At 48.2% G+C, this 21675-nt stretch overlaps 1 protein-coding gene across 3 annotated transcripts in view; it reads right to left on the minus strand.

The window, feature by feature from the left end:
* The window catches only part of RIN3 (Ras and Rab interactor 3), a 120847-nt gene that overhangs the window by 80721 nt on the left and 18451 nt on the right, over positions 1-21675 (minus strand). For all 3 annotated transcript variants that reach the window (XM_068541391.1, XM_068541383.1, XM_068541400.1), the window contains exon 2: positions 3451-3658. In XM_068541391.1, the coding sequence (XP_068397492.1) occupies positions 3451-3658 (208 nt within the window). The remainder of the gene's footprint in view (positions 1-3450; positions 3659-21675) is intronic.

The raw sequence follows: 21675 nt of genomic DNA on the forward strand, positions 1-21675 counted from the left end.
CAGAACCAGTCCCATCCTCCCTGCCATCCTTCATTCACTTGTTCTAACGAATGCCCAAAGCCAGACATACTCTGCACCCAAGCCTGAGCCAGAGGCTGGCATTGCAAGGCAATGAATGCATCTTGGTGCTGCCCTCCAGCGACTCCAGTTGGCTCCAATGCCTGCAGTCATGCTCTCTTCCCTCCCCGTGTGCCCCAGCCCAGCTCATGCCCACTTCTGGGGCTCAGCCTGTGCTGTTCCATCACACATCCACCCACTCAGCTCCCCCATCCCAATCCTGCCCATGCATCCTGCATGGCCCAGCTCAGCATCTGTCTCCTCCAGGAAGTCTGCCCGGATCAGCCCACCTGGACAGGCTCCCCGCCTCCTCTAGGTCACTCGCTGTCCTGCCTTTTACCCAGCACTGAGACATCCCCTCCCCAGGCCTTCCCATTCATATCCGTGCATGAAGCCCCCACCAGACCCTCTGAAAGGACAGTGGTAAGACCAGATTTTATCCATCTTTATAAACGTGTCTTATACCCAAACCCATCTGGTATTGACTGACCTCAAAACATTACTTCTTTTTCTTTCTGGCTACTAACCTTCACCCTTGTGAGGGGTGTGCTTTGGCTTAGCCAAGACTGGGATCAAATCTCAGCCCTGTAACTCACTAGCTGTGTGACCCTGGGCGGGTGACTTCACTCCCAGCGGTAGAGGCTGCTGGGGCCCTGCCCACTCTTTTTAGTGGACCCCAGTCCTGCTTCCAACAGCCAGCTTGGCATCACTTTGCTCACCGGCTGTTTCTGGCCAGAGTCAGATCCTCTCATACTGAGAGCAGAGAGGTGGTGCTGGAACATGAACCCTCATCCCCCATCGCCTGGAACCAATGGCTATCAGCAGCCAGTGGATAATATCAGCTCCCTCAGCCCTCTGGGCAGAATGACCTTGAGATGTGTGCTCTACCCTGGCTCCCAGAGTGCCCCAGCAGAAGCCAGCTCCACTGCCCCAGGGGTAACTGCATCAACACATACCTTTTATTAGCTGCCTTCCCTTCCTTGTCTTATTTCCCCCACTGGTGTCCCCTGGGGTCACCTCCCAGATCCTCAGCTCGGGGTCTGCTTCTGGGAAGCCCGAGGGCGCTCCTCTTAGTCACAGTTTCATCACCAGTAAAATGAGGATAACGGCAGAGCCCGCCTCACAGGATTATCGCGAGGATTAAATGAGATGACACTCACACAACACTTGGTACAGGGCCTGCCATTCATAAGCATTCTCCACACACAAGCACTACTGTTGTTTTGAGTTGGGCTTATCGTAAACTTTTTGAAGAGAGTATTGAACCTTTGGACAAAGTGGGCATGACTTACACCCTGTGCAGCTCACCTTGGAGACCCACTTGCCATCTCCCGGGACGGTCCTCACTGTCTGGTCTACCCCCATCTACACGCATGCCTGGACACACCTCTCCTGATGACCAAGTAAGGTCCAGAAAATGGCCATTCCTCAGCACCACAACCTTGCACTTGGGCCTGTTTCTCAGCTTCATCCTCCCAAGAAGGGTGGGACGCTAATCCCCTCAGATCCTAATAGGGGAGTGGACGACCAGCCGGGGCTGCAGCCTGGGAATGCCGACCCCCCGGAACACCTGCTGGTATGAATCCCTGACTTTATTTTCTATGCAGTTTCATAATCTGTTCTAAAGCCTCAGGCAGTTCGAAACTGAAAGCCTTTAGGTGGGGAGGAATGAAACAACAGATCTTGTTTCCTTGAGGATGCGGTCTCCCTGCCTCCCCCAACCCCCCCCCCCACCCCAACCCTCTCCCAGGCTGACCCTGGGGCCGAGGTGGGGCTGGGCTGGTCCACAGGGCGCCTGCCTCCACGCCCGGGGGAGGCCTCCCCTGGCCCCGGAGGGATTCAGCTGGGTCTTTAGGCCTCTACGGTCCCCACTCACTATGGCAGGACCCTCTGTGGGACTTTGTGGGACTTTGCGGGAGGCCCCATGATTTCCAGTAATTCCAAAGTTCAGGTACAACTGCTGACTTGATGGATTTTATCTAGTCCAAGATGAATTAGTCTGCTAACTACCTGAGCCCCCTGTGTTTAGGAGCTTGGACTATTCCCCGGACACAGTGTAGCGATACATACCACACTGAAGGTAAGAACAGCAAAAAATGGCTAAAAGATGCAATTCCATCTCGGTCAAATACAACCTGTGTGTCTGATACAGCACGGGAGCTCCCCGATTGCCTGGGTTCAAAAGCCAGCTCAGGCACTCGATCGCTGTGTCCCCCGGGGGAGGTCACTTATAACTGCTTTGTATCTCAGTTACTTCCTCTGTGAAATGGGTATATTAGTATTACCTACCTCAGAGGGCTGCTGGGAGGATAAACTGTGCTAATACACGTGACAGTGCCCGGAACACAATAAAGTGCTTGGTGAATGCTAGCTGTCAACAGATGTGGGTGTCTGCGCGGAAGATGAATGGACCGATACGCCACACACGCCCAGCAGAAATGACTTCTGGAAGCAGACCGGTGGCTACCAGGGGCCAGGGGAAGAAGGAATGGGGAGTAACTGCTTAATGGATACGGGGTTTTATAGTGGGGTGATGAAATGTTTTGGAACTAGATAGAGGTGGCGCTTGAACAACCTTGTGAATGTACTAAATTGTGCACTTAAAAAATGGCTAATTTTGCGTTATGTGAATTTCACTTCAATTTTAAAAAAGCCCCAAACAAAAAAAGACTTCTGGGAAATAGGTTAGGTGAAAAAGAGTGGGTGGCAGAGACCTTTATCAGACACTTTACTTCTTACTTTATCACTTCTGTCCAGCTTGATATTTTTTTTTTACAGTAAATACTTATATGTATCACTTTAAAAATTAAACAAATTAAAAAAAAATTTAAAGGAAGTAGCACGTAAGAGAAAATGCATGGTGCGTGGCATCTATCTTCCTCTGTAATGCTTACACCACGAGGAGGAAAATACTATTAATGGCCCCATTTCAAAGTGAGAAAAGTGAGGCTCAGAAAATTTAAGCCACTTCCCAACTCACTGAGCTTGACTCCAAAACAAAACAAAACACTTTCGATTCCATCACACAGCCCCTCATATTCACATGTAAAATAAGGGGGTGTAAAATGATTTCTCAGTTCCCTCCGGCTTGCATACTCTCTGGTCCCTGGATGCCTGGCTGAGTTCTCAAAGTGCCAGTCCTGCCGCGGGCACCCATACGCCCAGAGAGGCCCCGCCAGCCGTACATCCCCAGTGGGACACCTGCTCCCCAGAGCAGAAACCAGACCTCCCACCAGTCGCTTGCTCCTGAGCTCTGGTCGCAAAGCTGATAAAACCTAAGAAAAGAGAGCAAATGGGCAGCTGTCCAGAGGGCAGCTACCTCCGTGGGAGCCCGAGCAGCTCCCGACAGCCGTGCCCGCCTAGCGGCCATGAGGTGGAGAGGCCCCGACTCACCCCGGCCGCCTCCCGGTGCAGGATCTTGGTCGCCTCTGCCCGGCCCAGACCCAGATGCAGCCACACCGGGCAGGTCTTGACGAGCTTCTCCAGGACGCTGATGCCCTGGAGAGGAAGGCAGTTCCTCGGGGTGACCGGCAGGCAAGGTCCCACGCCATCTTCCTCCTCCTCTTCCTGTTCCTTTCCTTTGCCAACATCTGGAATAGGACTGAGAACAGAATCAAATGACCAGCCCGTCCTGCCGCCAGCCCAGAGAGGGGTTTACAACAAACGGGGATTCAGTTCAACCATGCTTATTTATTCAGCATCTACGTAGCCAGGGGCCTTTTGGGGAATTAAAAAATGAACAAACCATGATCTTCGCCTTAAGGCGCTTATAATAAAATGAGTTAAGACATACACAGAAAAAACCAGCTGTAGCACAAGATTGGAATAAATATAACAGGAGCACAGTGCAACGGAAGTAGCTAATTCCAACCCAGGGTGGGTTCAGGAAAACAAGGGCATTTGAGCAGAGCCCTGAAGAGGATTTTTAAAACACTTTTTAATTGAAGTGTAATTTATGCACAGTGAAATGCGCTAGTCTTTAGTATACAGGTAGACAAAGTTTTATGTATGTCTACACCCGTGTAACTACCACCCAGATCAAGAGAGAGAGCTGTGCTACCCAATAGCATAGCCACTAGCCACATCAGCTCTTAAAAGTGAGTTGTCTGAACTGAGACGTGCTGTAAGTGTAAAATACACACAGGATCTCAAAGACTTGGTATGAAAAAAAAAAAGACCACAAAATAGTTCACTAATAATATTTTACATTGATTGTATACTGAAAGGATAATTTTTGGGTATATTGAGATAAGTAAAACATTATTAAAATTAATTTCACCTATTTCTTTTTACTTTCGGTGTGGCTACCAGAAAATTTAAAACCAAATATGTGGCTTGCATTATATTTCTATTAGATATGCTGATACAGACATTTCCAGAAGGCTTTCTTGTGTCCCTGCCAGTCAACACTCCCTGACCCCCCAAGCTGAGGATGTAAAGCATCAGGGTCCCCGGGGAAAGGAGGAGAGTCACAGGCCTGAGAAATGGCAAGACAAAGTAGAGGTCCAGTCTAAGCGATTCCAGACCCTTCCCAACACGCTCCCTCCACCTGACCCCCTACACACTGGCATGTGAGTTTTGATTCCAGAAAAGCAGGAACAGCATCTTGGTGCCTCAAATCCTGAGTCAGGTGGGCTGTGTGGTCTGTTTGCCTTCTACCTGAGGAACGAAATCTCAGGATATCTGCAGGGGTGAAAACCTTAATCAGACAGAAGGGGCTACTTATAAAGCCAGGAAGGTGTGGCTGGTGCCTCTCCTTTGCTCCATGCCCCTGTGATGTGGCCCACAGGCACCAGAGATAAAGCTGGCTAGTAAGGAGCTGCCGGGGGGCGGGGTGGGAGGAGGCCAGGATGAGCCCTGTTAGAGGCACAGAAAGGTGGAACCATTTGCTGAGGTCAGAGGGCAGCGGGAGCCAGGAGTCCTGATGAGGGGACGAGCATTTCCTCAAGGGGAGGGCGAGGGTCCTGGTGGTTCTCTGGGTGGTGGGGAGGCTGGGAAGTGTGGGATTAAACAGGTCTAGCGGTGTTGGGTTTTGCAGAGACCAGACTAGAAAGATGTGTGGCGATGAGAGATCCGGCAATGTCAGTGTGCTAAAAATTCCCTCCTCTGACGCCTCCACTCTTAAACCTTCCGAGGAGCCCTCCCTCCCTGGATGCTGCGTGTGCCATGGGTTCGTATGGATTTCCCCTCCGGGTCCACACAGAAGAGTGTGCCACGTCACCAGGCCAACAGGAGTGTCCCAGGCAGCTGCAGGCGTCGTGGGTCTGGAAGGGGCAGCAGGGCAGCCCCATGGGTGTCCCCAGGCTGTGGAAGTGGGTCTCATTTGGAGCTCAAGGTCAGGGCGGCCCAGCTCATATTGATGTGACCTCTTCCCAAGCCCTGAAATGTGGTCCAGCATCTCCTCTGGGAAAGCAGTGAAAACAGTGGAGGCCAGAATTACCCAGAAATAAGCATTCGGGGCCTGTTAGGTTCTTCCAACCTCCCTTGGAAACACAAAATCATTGTCTGGCACCAAAAGGCTTTATAATCATCCTAAAACCTTCTCGCTTGGCCCAGGGCTTCCCCCAGAGGCCAGTTAGGGCTCTAACAGCAGCTGGAGTGAGAGCAATTGGCTCCCATTTCCTCTCTGCCACTAACTAGGCTTAGGTAGCTTAGTTAAGTCCATGGGTAAGTCTGTTCCCTCTTAGGGTCTCGGTTTCTGCATCTGTCTGCTTCTCAGACTAAACCACTCAAGAGGCCAAAGGCTCTTAAGATATTGCTTTCCAGGAACTGCCCAAGTCTTTCCGTGTTCTCCTTTCCCTCTGGGTGGGCCAGGGCAGAAGTCACAAGGGCTTGCTCAGGGCCCCCTAAGTGGTGACTTGGCAGGACGTGAGGCTTGGAGTGGAACCTGTAAGTGTCAAAGGCCACAGCAAGGTCTAGACGTTAGAGAAGGAGCAGCTGAGGCTAGGGGAGGTTTGGGCCTTGCACCAGGTCACAGGAGCAGCAGAACCCTGAAGGGACAGAGTGACATGGACACCTGCTTTGACCAGGCCAAAGAATGGTAACGGGGCCAGGAAGTTGCCTTCTAATCTCTGAGTCCCTGCTGACCTTGGGCCTCGTGTCACTTGAGCTCTCTGGATGCCCACTTGCGACTATTAAATGCCGGTGCTGATGCTGGGGTTCCAGGCTGGACTGTCGGGCTCGAGCAGGATGGCAGAGATGTGAACGCCCTGAGCCGGCACCAGGGCAGGCTGCTTCCCTGCCATGATTACTGTTATTAAACAGCTTGGCCACACCAGCTCTAACTGCCAGGGACCATCGCTGAGCCCACATCGGATACTCATCTGCTGGCACGGTCGGCCACCCCAGCACCCATATCCCCCCTCTCACCAGCCAAGCTCCAGCTGAGGGCCCTGCAAAGGCAGCCCCGGGAGCCCCGGGTAATTAATGGCACTATTAGCGCGAAATAATGAGCATAGAAACTTTACAGCAATTCCACTGGAAAGAGAAATCATGCCATGACTCGTTTTCCTTCTGCTTGCTCACGGGAAGTAGAGCAATTAGCTCCAATCAGCAGTCCTAACAGTCTTCCGATTCAAGGGGTGGGTTGGCCGTGGACACCCAGATGCAGTGTGGTCAGACACCAGGGAAACCCTCGCCCTGGGCCACAGGGACCAGGCCTGGGCTCAGCATCCTGGCCTTCGCTCCCAAGGGAAGGAGTGACCTGGCGTGGTGTGTCCACACTCCCTGGCGTGGTGCTGCATCCGGTCACCGGCCTATGAAACCTGGGTGAGGCGGAGAGGAGGGCTCTGCTCTGGGGTGGAGAGGCCGCCCGAGGGGGCCACCCAGGTGGCGTGGGGTCAGCTCGGGGTGCAGCATCCTGGCTGCATGCTGCCTGTATGGAAGAAGGCCCCGCCGTTTCCCAGCTCAAGAGGGCGCCAGCTTCGGGCTGCCTGTGTGGGTCCCGGGGAAGCAGCTCAGAAAGTTCCAATGACGCCTCACTGTAAGGAGAACTGAGGCCCCCTTGTGCAGACTTGGCCGGAACTTGGGGGGAGTGTGGGATGGAAGGGGAGGACCAGGAAAAGGCCGTCTCCATCCCACCCACGATCCTGACCTCAGGCAGGCCTCACCCCAGCTTCAAGGCCAAGCGGCTGCATTGAGGTAAAGAGACCTGGTCCCAGCAATCCATGTTATGGGACGGCCCGATCACTCTGTGCAAGGTGCATGAGTACACAAATGACACGGAGGGCCAGGGTAGGAGGGGCCCTGGTAATGCCAATCAGGGCAGCAATGTGCCTCTTCACCCATAAGTAGCCCACAGCACACAATCATCCTCACACCTACTGGAGTGGGCTGCACTGTGTCCCCCAAAGAGATACGCCCAAATCCTAACACCTGGCACCTGTGAATGTGACCTCATTCGGAAAAAGGCTCTTTGTAGATGTCATTAAGTTACAGATGACATCATTCTGGATTTAGAGTGGGCCCTAAATTCAATGAGAGACAAAGGAATTCCTTAGAGGTCCAGTGGTTAGGGCTCCACGCTTCCACTGCAGGGGGCACGGGTTCGATCCCTGGTCAGGGAACTAAGATGCCACAATCCACGTGGCGGTGGCCAAAAAAAAAAAAAAAAAGACACAGAGATACAAGAAAGCCATGTGAAGGCAGAGGAAGAGAGTGGAGTTACGAGTTTTGAACACCAAGGATTGATGGTCACCACCAGAGGCTAGGAGAGAGGCATGGAACATATTCTCTCTCTGAGCCTCCATATGGAACCAGCTCTGCTGACAGCTTGATCTTGAACTTCTGGCCTCCAAAACTGTGAGAAAATAAAATTCTATTGTTATTAGCTGCAGAGTTCATGATAACTTGCTGCTGCAGCCCTAGGAAACTAATATACCTACCCTATACCTGATAGTCCCATGTAAAGACGAAGACAGGGCTTTCCTGGTGGCGTAGTAGTTTAGAATCCACCTGCCAATGGAAGGGACACGGGTTCGAGTCCTGGTCTGGGAAGGTCCCACATGCCGTGGAGCAACTAAGCCCGTGCACCACAACTACAGAGCCTGCGCTCTAGAGCCCGTGAGCCACAACTACTGAACCCATGTGCCACAACTACTGAGCCTGCGCTCTAGAGCCCGTGCTCCGCAACAAGAGAAGCCACTGCAATGAGAAGCCCGCGCACTGCAACGAAGCGTAGCCCCCGCTCTCCGCAACTAGAGAAAGCCTGCGCACAGCAACGAAGACCCAATGCAGCCAAAAATAAATAAATAAAATCAATAAATTTTTTAAAATAAAATAAAGATGAGGATACTGAGGCACAGAGAGGCTGAATAGCTCATCCAAGGTCACACAGCCTATAAGTGGCAGAGCTGGCATTCAAACCCAGACAATCTGGATCCAGAGTCTGTGTTTACAACCTCTACACTATTCTAGTTCTTGAAGAAATTTTAAAAATTTCCTATGTATATGTATCCTTGCAGTACCTGGCAAAGAAAGAGTGTTCATTAATGTTTGTTATCCCATTTGGAATATATACAAACACACACTGAGAGATAGAAATATAACTATACACAAAAATAATTTCCTGAAGGCTCTGTGAGACATCATTAAGGACAGTTATTTCTGAGAAGTGCAGGGGAGTTGTTTCAAACTTGTATGCTAATTATGCATTACTTATAGGATTACAACTCATTTTAAATAAATATGTGAAAATACATCTGTTTGTCACAAAAATGCATGCAGGGTGGAGACCTGGTGGCTTTGGGGCCTCTCGAGCCCGCGTGTTATCCCAGCTCTGCACTGACTTGCTAAGGGGCTTAACTGCCTATCTAACCACACTGACTCCAGTTTCCTCTTCTGTAAAATGGGGAGTAAGTAAAACCAGCGGAGAGGGTTTCTCTTGGGCATAAATGAGATGAAAGGGCACACCGTGCATGATGATTATCTCTGGAGTGATTAAGAGTAAACCTCTAAGAGCTGTAACTGAATTGCCTGGTGGGGCTCCTGTGCTCACCGTGAGCTTCCAGAAGCCCAAAGCCTTCCTCCTTTTGAAATGGCGCCGACTTCTCGAGCTGCGGCTGACTGTCCAGAAGCCCCAGAGGGGAGTTTTCTCTGTCTCTGACCTTGGAGGCCCGGAGAACCAGCCGTGCCTTGACACTCCCAGGGTGAGGGAGGACAGTCGCTCATTGCTGTCCCCCACTCCCCATCCTCTCCCTTCTCCTCCATGCTGACTGCTCTTAAATGAAATGACTCCCTCTGTACATTCAGGAAGGGACTAGATGACAGGGACAGGTGTGTAGAGGTGTGAGGGGCGGTGGGACGTTGCAGGAAGAGGCATCAACCTCTCAGTGGACCCCTCTCACGACAAACTCACAATCAGAGATGCGGTGGTCATTTCACACACTCTGCATAGCCTGAAGATGAGGAACTAGGACTCACACAGCCTCGGTCCCAATCCCTGCCATATCTGGCCGTGGGACCTAGAGCAAGGTATTTAACCTCTACGGGCCTCAGTTTTCTCATCTGTGCAATGGAGCTGGTAATACCTGCCACATGTAATATGCATCAAGCATCATCTGGTACATGAGAACACCTCAAATAGATCATTACTCTACCTGGGGTAACCATGCACATGGTCATGCCCTGTTTCTCTTACGAACACCAGCAACATGAGAAATGGCCTAAGATAGGCGAGAGCCCATTGCTCAGCCCCTAAACACCACCAGAGCACCAACGGGGTAAAACACTCCATGAGAATGAAAACAGTTGCACCTGCTCTGAAAATGATTTCCAAAATCTAAAAGAGACGGAGATGCCGTAGCCCAGGCCCCAGCAGCCCCACTCCCAGGACGCACACGGTATAAGGAGATGATTGATAATGGAAGCATTTATACTGAGAGAAAATGGGAACAACCAAAATCCGTCCATGAGAGAACGATAAATAAGTTGTGATTCGTCCACCCTGGACTATCGCACAGCTGCTGAAAGGTAGGAACCAATCGCTACAAGGTTAAATCTCAAAATCCTGTCAACTGCGTGAATATTAATTCCCTGATCTTGATTCTTGTGCTGCGGTTAGGTAAGAGAATGTCCATGTTTGGGAAATACCCACTGAAATATATGGGTGTAAAGAGGCACAATGTCTGCAAATTACTCTCACAAGGTTCAAAAAAAAATGAAGGAGACAGACAGAACCAGCAGATGTGACAAAATGTTGATAACTGCTAAATCTGAATGAAGACTGAACTACAGGAATTCATTGTACTAACCCTGTAACTTTTCTGGGAGTCTGAAATTATTTCAAAAGAAAAAGTTAACGAGTTTTTAAAGTCAAACAAACCAAATCCCCAATGTTGAGTGAAGAAAGCAAATTACAGAAGGAATGAAAATATTTCTATAAAGTGTAAAAACGTACATAACAGTTCTGTGTCTTGTTTGTGGATACACATGCACACCAAATTCAGGATAATGGTGACCTCTGAGGGGCTGGAAGAAAATGGGATCAGGGAACTGTGTGAAGGAGGCTTCAGCCCGTTCTGTAATGATTTGTTTGCTTTTAAAACATCTGAAGCAAATATGGCAAAGGGTAGGATTTAACAAAGCTGAATTATGGGTGATCAGGGCATTGATATGTTTTTCTCTAGATTTCGCTACCTTTGAAATATTTAATTAAAAAACAAAACAAAAACCCCACATGCACACACCTTCTCCCAAGGTCCCAAAGCATGTCACAAGCCGAGGTGATATAGAGCGGGGGGTCTCCGAACGCCTAACCCTGTTCTTTCCTCCAGGACAATTTCCCTGGGATTGACTCCCGCTATTTTTTCTCGGCATTTTAAAGTCACTTCTGGAGCCTTGAGGGCCTGTGTTGAAAGGTAATCAAGATGAGTCCATTCAAAGAATCAGGCCCCAGGGGACATTTAGGAAAATCCTCTGACAGCTGCCACAAGGTCACCAGATCAGAAGCCAGAGAAGGTCACTGGGGCTGTTTCTCTGCACTGTGGCGGCACAAGACTTGGGCCAAAGAGCAGCAGCTGATGCCAGAGGGAGTAACTGCTTGGAGTTCCAACTACAGGTGAAGATGCCAACAGGAACAGTCCAGCATGGGCGGCAGGCATCTGGGGCTGGGAGCCACCTCCTCCGGAGGCTCTGATATGATGAACAAACACCCCTCCTGGGCTCAGGGTCCCCCACTGTAAACAGGGAGACTATGCCACTGAGAAAATAAAATTCATATTTTATGGCAAGACAAGAAAATTTAAACATAAAATTTTTCTTTGCCGGTGTGGGCCTCCTCCCTCCTCTTTAGTGTGTGCTGTGCCTCTGCATTAACCAGACCTCCTTAGGAGATAACATTCCTTCTTAATCTTGTAAGGGGCCATGATGACCCATGACCCACTGCGGGCTTTGTAATGTAGATCTGGATTGTGTAAACTGTCAATTATACGTCATTTGAGTATGGCCCTTTGTCTCAAAAACTTATATACCTGTGTTTTGACCTCTAAAGGGTGGAACAGTTTTCAGAGCTTTCTGAAAGACTGTCTCCTGGGTTATAATGCTCAGGTTGGCTCAAACAAACTTTTCCATTTCTTTCCAGATCAACTACTGATTAACTCTTTCATCTACACCACTTACCTCAAAGGTTGTGTGAGGGTCAAATGGGACAACATAAGGAAGAACCCAGCCACAGCGGATACTTAAGTGGTAACTCCTAGATGAGATGGAGAGCTCAAGACAGTTCATGGAGGAAGTCAAGGCTCATCAGACCCTGGGGCAGAGCAGGGAAGGGGTTCCTGCTGGTAAAGGAGAAGGATCTGGGAACTTTAGGGGTGGGTGAGCCCCCCTGGAACTGAGTTCCCTGCCAAGTTTATGATTAACCTCTCAATCCAAAACTTTATTCCCTTTCTTGTCCCGCCCCTGTTCCTCTCAGGACTGAGGTGTATCAAAGAAAAGTGGACATTAAAACTGAGTAGGGCACTTTGGGGCCTTCCTGGATACAAAAGCCCCTCGTTGTCCCCTGTTTCTTGTTTGTAGAAAAAGGCTTTGGTCTCCTAGGCCTTCCTTGAGTTCCAAAGAGCAGATTCAAGCAGTTACTAATTAGGGAAGTGAAAGAATGAAGAAACAAAGGGAAAGTAGTCAATCAGAAAAGTAAAGACAGCTTAAACAATAGTTCAGTGATAAAACAGAGTCCTAGTTCCTCCTCAAGGGATTTACATAATGATCGTTCTGCAGAAACTAAGACAAGCCATCCAGGTGGAGGATGGTACTACATGCTGACCGTAATAAGCAGTAGACCCCAGACTGGCTGGAACCAGGCTGATGCTTAAGATTCCCAAAACACCACCCTGATGCCTCACCACCAACGAATCAGAAGATCCCTGAGCTGCAACCCTCACCCCAAATGTTGCCTTTAAAAACCCTTCCCTGGGCTTCCCTGGTGGTGCAGTGATTAAGAATCCACCTGCCAATGCAGGAGACACGGGTTCGAGCAGCGGAGCAACTAAGCCCGTGCAGCACAACTACTGAGCCTGCGTGCCACAACTACTGAAGCCCGTGCCTAGAGCCCGTGCTCCGCAACAAGAGAAGCCACCGCAATGAGAAGCCCACGCACCGCAACAGAGTAGCCCCCGCTCACTTCAACTAGAGAAAGCCCACGCACAGCAATGAAGACCCAAGGCAGACAAAAATTAATTAATTAATTAAAACAAAAACAAAAACAAAAAACCCTTCCCTGAAAGCCACTGGGGAGTTCGGGTCTTTCTTTTGAGCATGAGCTGCCCATTCTCTTTGCTTGACACCTAGAGTAAATGCTGTACTTTCCTTCACTACAACCTGGTGTCAGTAGACTGGCTTTGCTGCATGTGGGTGAGCAGACCCAAGTTCTGTTGAGTAACAAGCATACCAAAAGACCTGTTGGAGCAGTTGGTCTGGATCAATGTTGTGCTAGTAAGCACTGGTCTAGGACAAAAAAAAAAAGAAAGTCCTGATATGTAGTGAATGCTGATTGTCATTGTAAGTACTCCCACCATTGCTGATAACAAGCTATCAATGGTTTAAAAATTAGCTTAAAGTTCCTAAATATTGAACAATAGGCCTTTGTGAACCTATCAGCTGCAGCACACCCACTGGAATTTTAACACTGTCTTCTGCCTCAGATGTTCCCCTAACACTGGAGTCCTTTCTGTACCATCCCAACACGTAGTTGTATCTGTTTGAAGACCTCTAATGACGGGGTGCTCACTACCTCACTGGGCAACCCATTCCGAGAAGCAATCCTCAATTTCTATTGAGATGAAATCTGCTCCTCTTAAGTTTCTCCTTTTGTTTCTTTTTCTACACTTTTTAAGGCCACAGGGACAACTCACCCCACCCACACACAGCCCTTCAACTCTGTGGAGAAGGCCAGCACATCTCCTCCCCCCACCCCTAGTGTCATCTCTTCTCCAGGTTGAAGAGCCCCCGTCTTCCATGTGGTACCCAGAGGTAACATTTACCAGCTCTTCCCCTGTGGCTGACACTGAGCCCCACAGTGGTTTACACACATTGTCTCCATGAATTTGCATACGGAGTGGTTTGCTTTTTAATAATATTTTAAGGTGTACAATGCAATGGTTTTTAGTATAATCACAGAATTATGCAACTATCACTACAATCAGTTTTAGGAAGTTTTCACCACCCCAGCAAGGAATCCTGTCCTCATTAGCTGTCATTCCCCATTTCCTCCTAATGCCCCAGCTGGTGTCAACCACTTATCCATTTTCTGTCTTAATAGGTTTGTCTTCTGATATTTCATATATGGAATCATACAATATGTGGTCTTCTATGTTTGGTTTCTTTCACTTGGCATAATGTTTTTAAGGTTCACCCCTGTGGTCACAGCTCACTGAATGCATCAGTGCTTCATTTCTTTTTATTCCCAAATAATATTCCCTCGTATGGACATACTACATTGTACGTATCCATCAGTTGATGGACATTTGGGTTATTTCCAATTTTTGGCCATTATGAATAATGCTGCTGATATTCATGTATGAGTTTTTGTACAGACATTGTTTTCAATTCTCGTGGGTATATACCTAAGATTAGAATTGCTGGGTCATATGGTAACTCTATATTTAGCATGTGAGGAACTGCCAGGCTGTTTTCCAAAATGGCCAAATAACTTACAACCCCACTGGCCGTTCAGGACGGTCCCAATTTCTCCACATTCTCATCAACACCTATTATTATCTATCTTTATAATTATAGCCATCCTAGCAGGTATAAAGTTGTATCTCATTGTGCTTTTTTTCTTCCAATTTTACTGAGATATAATTGACATACAACACTGTATAAGTTTAAGGTGTACAGCATAATGATTTGGCTTACATACATCATGAGGAGATTGCCACAATAAATTTAGTGAATATCTCATTGTTATTTTGATTTGCATTTCTCTGATGTATAAGTACGTTGAGAATCTTTTAATCATTGGCCATTTGTATACATTCTCTAGAAAAATTTATTCAGATTCTTTGCCTGTTTTAGAATTAGATTATTTATCTTTTTATTATTAAGTTGTTAAGTTCTTTATATATCCTAGATTCAAGTGCCTTATAAGGTGTTTGGTTTGCAAATATTTTCTCCCATTCTGTGTATTGTCTTCTAATTTTCTTGATGAAAAGGTGAAGGTGTCGTTTGAAACACAAGTTTTTAATTTTGGTGAAGTCCAATTTATGTATTTTCTCTTTTGTTGCTTGTACTTTTGGTGTCATACCTAAGAAATCAACACCTAATTCAAGATCATGAAGATTTACCCCTGTTTTCGTCTGAGACCTTTTACACTTAGGCCTTTGTTCCATTTTGAATTAACTTTTGTGCATGGTGTGAGGTAGGGTCCAACCTCCTTCTTTTGCATTTGGATATCCTGTTGTCCCAGAGCCATCTGTTGAAAAGACTGTTTTTTTCCCCATTGAATTTTCTTCACACCCTTGTTGAGAATCAGTTGATCATAAATTATGGAGTGGTTTTGAGCCCCCTCATCTGCACCGTTTTTATCCTTCTGAGTATCCACTGTTTTATCATTCTGTCTTTCTCCATCTGAAATGTCGAGTCTGGAGCAAGGAAAGGATTCCCCAGGTGTGCCTTGAGCAGCTCAGAAAGGAGCATGACCATCACCTCCCTCAATCTACATAGTTTACTCCTATTAACATGACCTAAGACAGCATCAGCTTTTCTGCAGCTACATATATAACATTCTTGGGGAACTATGGGAAATTTTTTTGGATTCTGAGGTTACGGTCACCTTGTGGAAAGGAAGGGAGATAACAAGAGTTTAGGAGATGAGTAGTTACACGCAAATCCTGTATTCATCAGGAGAATGGGTATGATATAAAGGAAATGGCACTGAGCTCAGACTCAAGAGACCACGGTCTGGTTGTGTTGTTCACTCTGTGACCTTGGGTAACTCACTTCCCCTCTCTAGGCTCAGCGGCCTCTCCAGTAAAATGAGAAGACTAGACTAGGTCTGGAATGGTAAGTAGGTTGGATTTCCCTGTGAACCCCAGTTGATAGGCAGCAGCTGCTTGGACTGTTACGCTAAAGGCTCAGCCGAGAAAGACTGCTAGGATCTCCTGGTGAGGTCTGCCACGGGCTCGATCCTGGGCTATGCATTGTCTGAGCACGGACGAGACCCAGGACTGGGGTTCCTTCCAGCACTATGCATTCCATGATCCTGTGACTCAACTGACCCCTGGCCCGGTGCCACCGGAAGGCACTCTGCCGAGCCAGGCTGGCTCTGGCCCTGCAGACAGCCTGAGAGAAGGCAGGCAGCCAGGCCAGCTTCTCTGTGGCTTCCGTTCCACCAAGTGCTTTGTCCTGGACGTGTGGAAGCTGAGCTACAGCTGCCGCCTGGCTGCACCTCTGGCCCGGCCTTTGGAGGACACAGAACCGACAACGCGGCTCCAGGATGACCAGAGAGGTCACGGGGAGATGGAAGAGAGGCAGCCGGTTTCAGAATCAGCATCTCTCACATGTATAATGTGCAAACGCTCGGCCAATGCTTCCAGCCCAGTTCCACGGGCCAAATAACTGCATGAGGCCCTAGCGGGTTCCCACAGACGCCTGAGGCTCCAAGGACTGTGCTTGGAATCCTGTTGTGAGAAAGCGCCCTATGTGTCTCCTCACCCCGAGACCAAAAGGCCTTCCAAGGCGAGGTGGAGCACGGGTGCAGCTTGAGCCCCCGACCCTCGCTGGGTCACCCCAGGGAAGCCGGGACTTCTCGGTAGGCCCCTGCCCAGAGCCTCGCAGAGGGGAAGTCAGCTCAAGCAGGTCTTCCGGGCCCCGGAAGTGCTGAGAACAGGTCTGGCTGTCTCAGTTCGCACGTCACAGCCCACATCAAGGGGTCGAGTGGGTCAAAGGCCTTCAAACTTTCCACACCTGTGTGCTGCAGGACTCTGCCACCCAGCGTGTGCCAGGCAGTGCCCAGCTCGCAGCCCTGCCTCCCAGGCTGCCCGCTGGGTGCTCTGCTGTCCGCCTGTCCACTGGGGCCTGGGTGGAGCCTGCGGGAGACACCTGGCTCCAGTGCTGAGGCCCTTCCGGTGGCTGTTCCCAGACCTCGGTTCTCAGATGCTCTGACTGCTGGCTCACAGCTTCCCTCCGCCCGGCCTCTAGCCCTAGATGCCCACGGCCTTCCCGGAACTGGGGCTGAGTTCCTCCGCCCTCCCTCTGTAACCTTCTTTGGCTCACGGGTCCCAGTCCCTTTCCCGATCCCAGCCAGGCCCTTGAATCCAGCCTAACGTGACCCAGACTGCTTGTCCTGCTGACCTCCCCTCCCCCAATGCCAGGCCTAGGTTAGGACTGTCCACTCCCATCAGGACCCGGTTCATAGATGACGGTACCAATTCTGTCCCCAGTGCTGTGTGCAATTAGGCCTTGAGTGGTAGGTCGACTAGCAGTTTAAGTATGGGCTTGGGAACCAGACAGCCTGGGTTAGAATCCCAGCTTAGTGGCCTTGGCAAGTCACTAACCCTCTCTTGCCTCCATTTCCTCATATTTAAAATAGGAAATATAAGCATCACTACATTATGGAATTGTTGTAAGAGTTCAAGATAGTGCCCGGCATATAGCAAACATTCAATGATGTTATTATCATACATTCATTCATCCAGTAAGTACTTACTGAGCATCTACTATGGACCCACACCATTCGAGACTTATTATAATAATACTTACAATAATAGTCACACATAGTAAAAGAGCACTGACGTTCCCTCCCCCGCCCGCCCAACCCTGAAAATCCTTGGAAATTTCACTGAACATGGAGATGGTTACTGGAGAAGACAGAATTTGGGGGACCAATTTCCTGGCTTAGACTGAAGCTGGAGGCAGTGGGGACACAAGAACCCAGGTCACCAAGGGCAATGGGCAGGCCCCGTGCATCTTTATGATACGTGCACATTAAGATGCGCTGAGGCATCTCCAAGAAGACAGGGGAGGGTAATCAAGTGACGCCCCCGGCGGGGGGGGGGGTGGGGGGGTGGGAGAGGGAGGAGACTGGGAGATGAGCAGACAGGGATGGGAGGGGAGGCACTTCCCCATACATCCTTTTGTGCCTTTTGGATTTGAACCATGTGATTATATCACCTATTCGAAAAATAAGTAAAACAGTTTGTAACTTTGAAAAAGAAAAGTTCTCGTCAAGGGGGTTTCAGACGTGGAACTGAGCTGAGTTCTGTACAAGGAGCGCTAGAGAACTCTGCTTTCTTGTTTTGGTGAAAACTGCACAGTGTGGGTCATGCCCCTTCTAGAATCTGTCTCAAAGAGATATTTTTAAAATGCGGATAAAGCTTAATGGACAAAGATGTTCACTGGAACGTGACTTACAATCGTCAAAAACTGGAAACAATCAAAAGGTAAACGATACTGCTTGCTACATGCCCATCTCCTCCCCTCCCCAAACTCTGTGTTCTGGTGTCGGTCACATCTACCGCTGTGTGTCCAGGCTCAGCATGGAATAGGTGCTCAATAAAAATTTTTAAATGACTGAGTGGTTAAGGAAATATTAGTACTATATGAAACTGGCAACATTCCACCGTTTTTGACCTACAGAGAGAGTGATTTTAGATATTCAACCTAATACAAACACTGGAATAATACATTTGTAAAGATAGAGTTGCACATGTGCAAAATGATGCTTGGACAGAGATACTCATTGGATTCATTGGAGTATTGTCTGTAATGGAGAAAAGACTGGAAACGATCTAATGTCCATCATAAAGGGACAGGTAAATCAATGAATACAATGCCTCTGTAAATACTATGCAACTGTAAAAAAAGAAAAAACCAAAAAAACAAGGAAGCTCTCTGTGTACTGACATGGAAAGGTTTCCAGTATATGTGGTTAAGTGACAAAAGCAAAGTACAGAACAGTATGTAGACTGTGCTCCCTTGTTTGAAAAAAAAAAAGAAGAACTTTTTGTATTTGCATAAAGTCGCTCTGAAGCAAAACAGAAGAAACTAATAATTAGTGGGGTAGGTATGTGAACGGCCACATGGGGGATAAGGTTGGTGGGAAGACTATCTCACTGTATGTCTTTTTTTTTAATGCATTTTTATTTTGAATCTTGCGAATGTATTACCTACTCAAAAATAAATTAGTAATGTTTCCAGAGATTTCTGTGTGCCAGGCATTGCTCTAACTGCTTCACATATATTAACTAAGTTAACCTTTTCAAACAACCCTAAAAGGGACTTCCATGGCGGTCCATTGGTTAAGACTCCGTGCTCCCAATGCAGCGGGCACGGGTTCGATCCCTGGTCAGGGAACTAAATCCTGCATGCCACACAGAGTGGCCAAAAACAAAACAAAACAAAACAAACAACCCTACAAGGTAACTCTGGTTATCGTTCCCATTTTACAGAGGGGGACACTGAGACACAGAGAAGTTAAGCAACTCACTGAGGCTGTGGAATGTGGCAGGGCTGGGATTTGAACCCTGGCCTTACTCTAAGTCTATAGTCCATGTACTTAACCACTCTGCCAAATCCCTCCAGACTCCTACTCACAATGTAAGGTTAAATATTAATCATTATAATACAATACAAGAAAGAGATGGAGGGTAGATCTTGTCCACAGAGTGGAAGACTTAATACTCCCACGGTATGAATTTTACACAAACTGACTGAAAGAATTGGTGCACTCCCAAATAGAACCCCAAAGGTGTTCTGTGAAAAGGCACACGCGATGCAAAGGTCCAAGAACATCCAAGACACACTTGAAGAAAAGGGCAGGATTGGTCAGCTGGATATCAAGACTTATGATGGAGCTACAGTGATTAAGGTGTGGTACTGGTGCAGAGACAGACACGTAGGCCAGTGGACTAGAGGAGTCCAGAAATAGACCCCACCCACACAGTCACTTGATGTACATATGGTCACAGTAGAATGTTGAGGAAAGGACAGTCTTTGCAACAAACTGTGCTGAGACAACTGGGTATCCACATGGGGAAAAGACAGAAACGTGACCCCTTATTCACAGCTCATACAAAAATCAGTTCCACAAAGACTCTTCTGACTTAAATGTAAAAAGCAAAACAAAAAAGCTTCTAGAAGGAAATAAAGAATACCTTCATAATCTGATGGAAGAGAGACACTTCTTAAACAGTACACACACACACACACACACACACACACAGCCCCCAACCTTAAATAAATTGTTAAATTTGACTGCATTAAAGGACTTCTCTGGTGGTCCAGCGGCTACGACTCCGCAGTCCCAATGCAGGGGGCCCGGGTTCGATCCTTGGTCAGGGAACTAGATCCCAAATGCTGCAACTAAAAGATCCCACACACAGCAACAAAGATCCCTCGTGCCACAACTAAGACCCAGCACAGCCAAATAAATAAGTAAATAAATGATTTAAAAAATTGACTGCATTAAAATGAAGACTTTCTGTTCATCAAGACACCATCAAGAGAGTGAAATTTAAGCCCTGCGTGGGAGAAGACATTTGTAACACAAAGGGCTCAGAACCAGATTATACACAGAACTTTGACAGATCAATAATGAAAAGACAAGACAAATAAAAACGAGTATAACAGAAAAATGGGCAAGAGGCTTGAGCTGGCACTTCACACAAAGCCTATCCAAATGGCCAACAAAGGTCTGAAAAGCTTCTCAACAGCCTGAGGAATCAGGGAATCTGGAATTTAAACTACAAGAGCCCATGAGAACGGTTATCATGAGGCAGACCTACATGATGGGGCTGTGGAGGAACCGGACCGCTCCTGCTCTACCGGCGGGAGTATAAGCTGGTCCGCGAGCGATCAGCTGTTAATCCTGGGATTAAGTGATTTCTGTTTCCTTCTTGACGCTTTTTTTTGCACATTCCAAACTTTTACACTGAGTGTGTATTACTATGAAAATCAGAAAATAACAGGCGAACATTTCAGGGGACACAATTAAAATGGAAGAACAGACGCCCCGGAGAGAGTCTTCCTGGAAGATCAATGTGCTTGTCTGGCCTCTCCTTCACATACAACCGAGTGAAATGTGCAGGGATGTGAAAAGATTGCCGTAGGCCCTGCCTGGCTGCACCTCGGTCACCTGGACACACCAAGGGAAGGGCCTCTGACCCTAGGGAACAAACCCATTCTGACCCTCCCTTTACCTGTGGCCCATTTACCTTCTCTGAGCCTCAGTTCCTCTTTTGCAAAAAAAAAAAAAAAAAAAAAAAAAGAGAGAGAGAGAGAGAGAGAAATATCATTCTCATACTCATAGGGCCAAGTAGCTGGGCGGATCAGACAGAATTGCGTATGGGAAGGCTGGACACCCAGACATAAGTAAATACATAAAACAGGTCCAAAGGAACCAAACTGATTCCAGAAATTATTTTTCAGTTGGTAGGGTTTTCCCCGTTCGTGGTCTAGCCAGAGCTGCCCCAAAGAACTTCGTGCAGTGATGGAAATGTCCTATGTCTGCACCGTCCACTATGGTCACCATCAGCTGCCTGTGGCTATGGAGCATTTGCAATGCGGCCAGTGCGACTGTTACCTCATTTTAATTAATTGAATTTGTAAAATAGCTACATGTGGCTAGTGGCTATTGTATTGGACCATGCAGGTCTAGACTCTTCTGTTGTTTAAATCTTTTCAGTGTGTGTGAATTCGTGTACTGTGCGTGGGATTTGTTTTTAATTAGAAAGAAATAAAAAAGAAAGAAGATAAAAAAAGACAACGATATACATGTCAATGTTATTACCATTAGCCATTACCTTACTTGGAAAGTTCTTCGGGAAAGGGGACTGTGCCCTTGGTCATTTGTTCCAGCGTTTAAGGCCCCCTTCTCTCAGGAGCTGCCCCCCGCGGCTGGTTTCAGACAAGGCCCCTTTTGCACATGGATCCCAGCCCAGGCCTCCCCAGGCCTGTCCCTGCAGAGCTGCCAGAGTCCTTGCCCACCCTCCTTCCGCTGCCTTCTCCTCCCCAGATGAGCCAGGCTTGGAAAACAGGAGGCCTTGACAGCTCTGGGGAGGCCTTCCCTTTGCCCCTGCCAGCCTCCCTCCAGGAGCGCCCACACCAGGTGGCAGCCCACAGGTCACACCGTGACCTTGGTCTCTGGCCCGGCCTGGGCTTACTCAGCGGCTCCCCATCATCTGGGGG

The sequence above is a fragment of the Eschrichtius robustus genome, chromosome 1 (assembly GCF_028021215.1).
Source record: "Eschrichtius robustus isolate mEscRob2 chromosome 1, mEscRob2.pri, whole genome shotgun sequence".
Lineage (NCBI taxonomy): Eukaryota > Metazoa > Chordata > Mammalia > Artiodactyla > Eschrichtiidae > Eschrichtius > Eschrichtius robustus.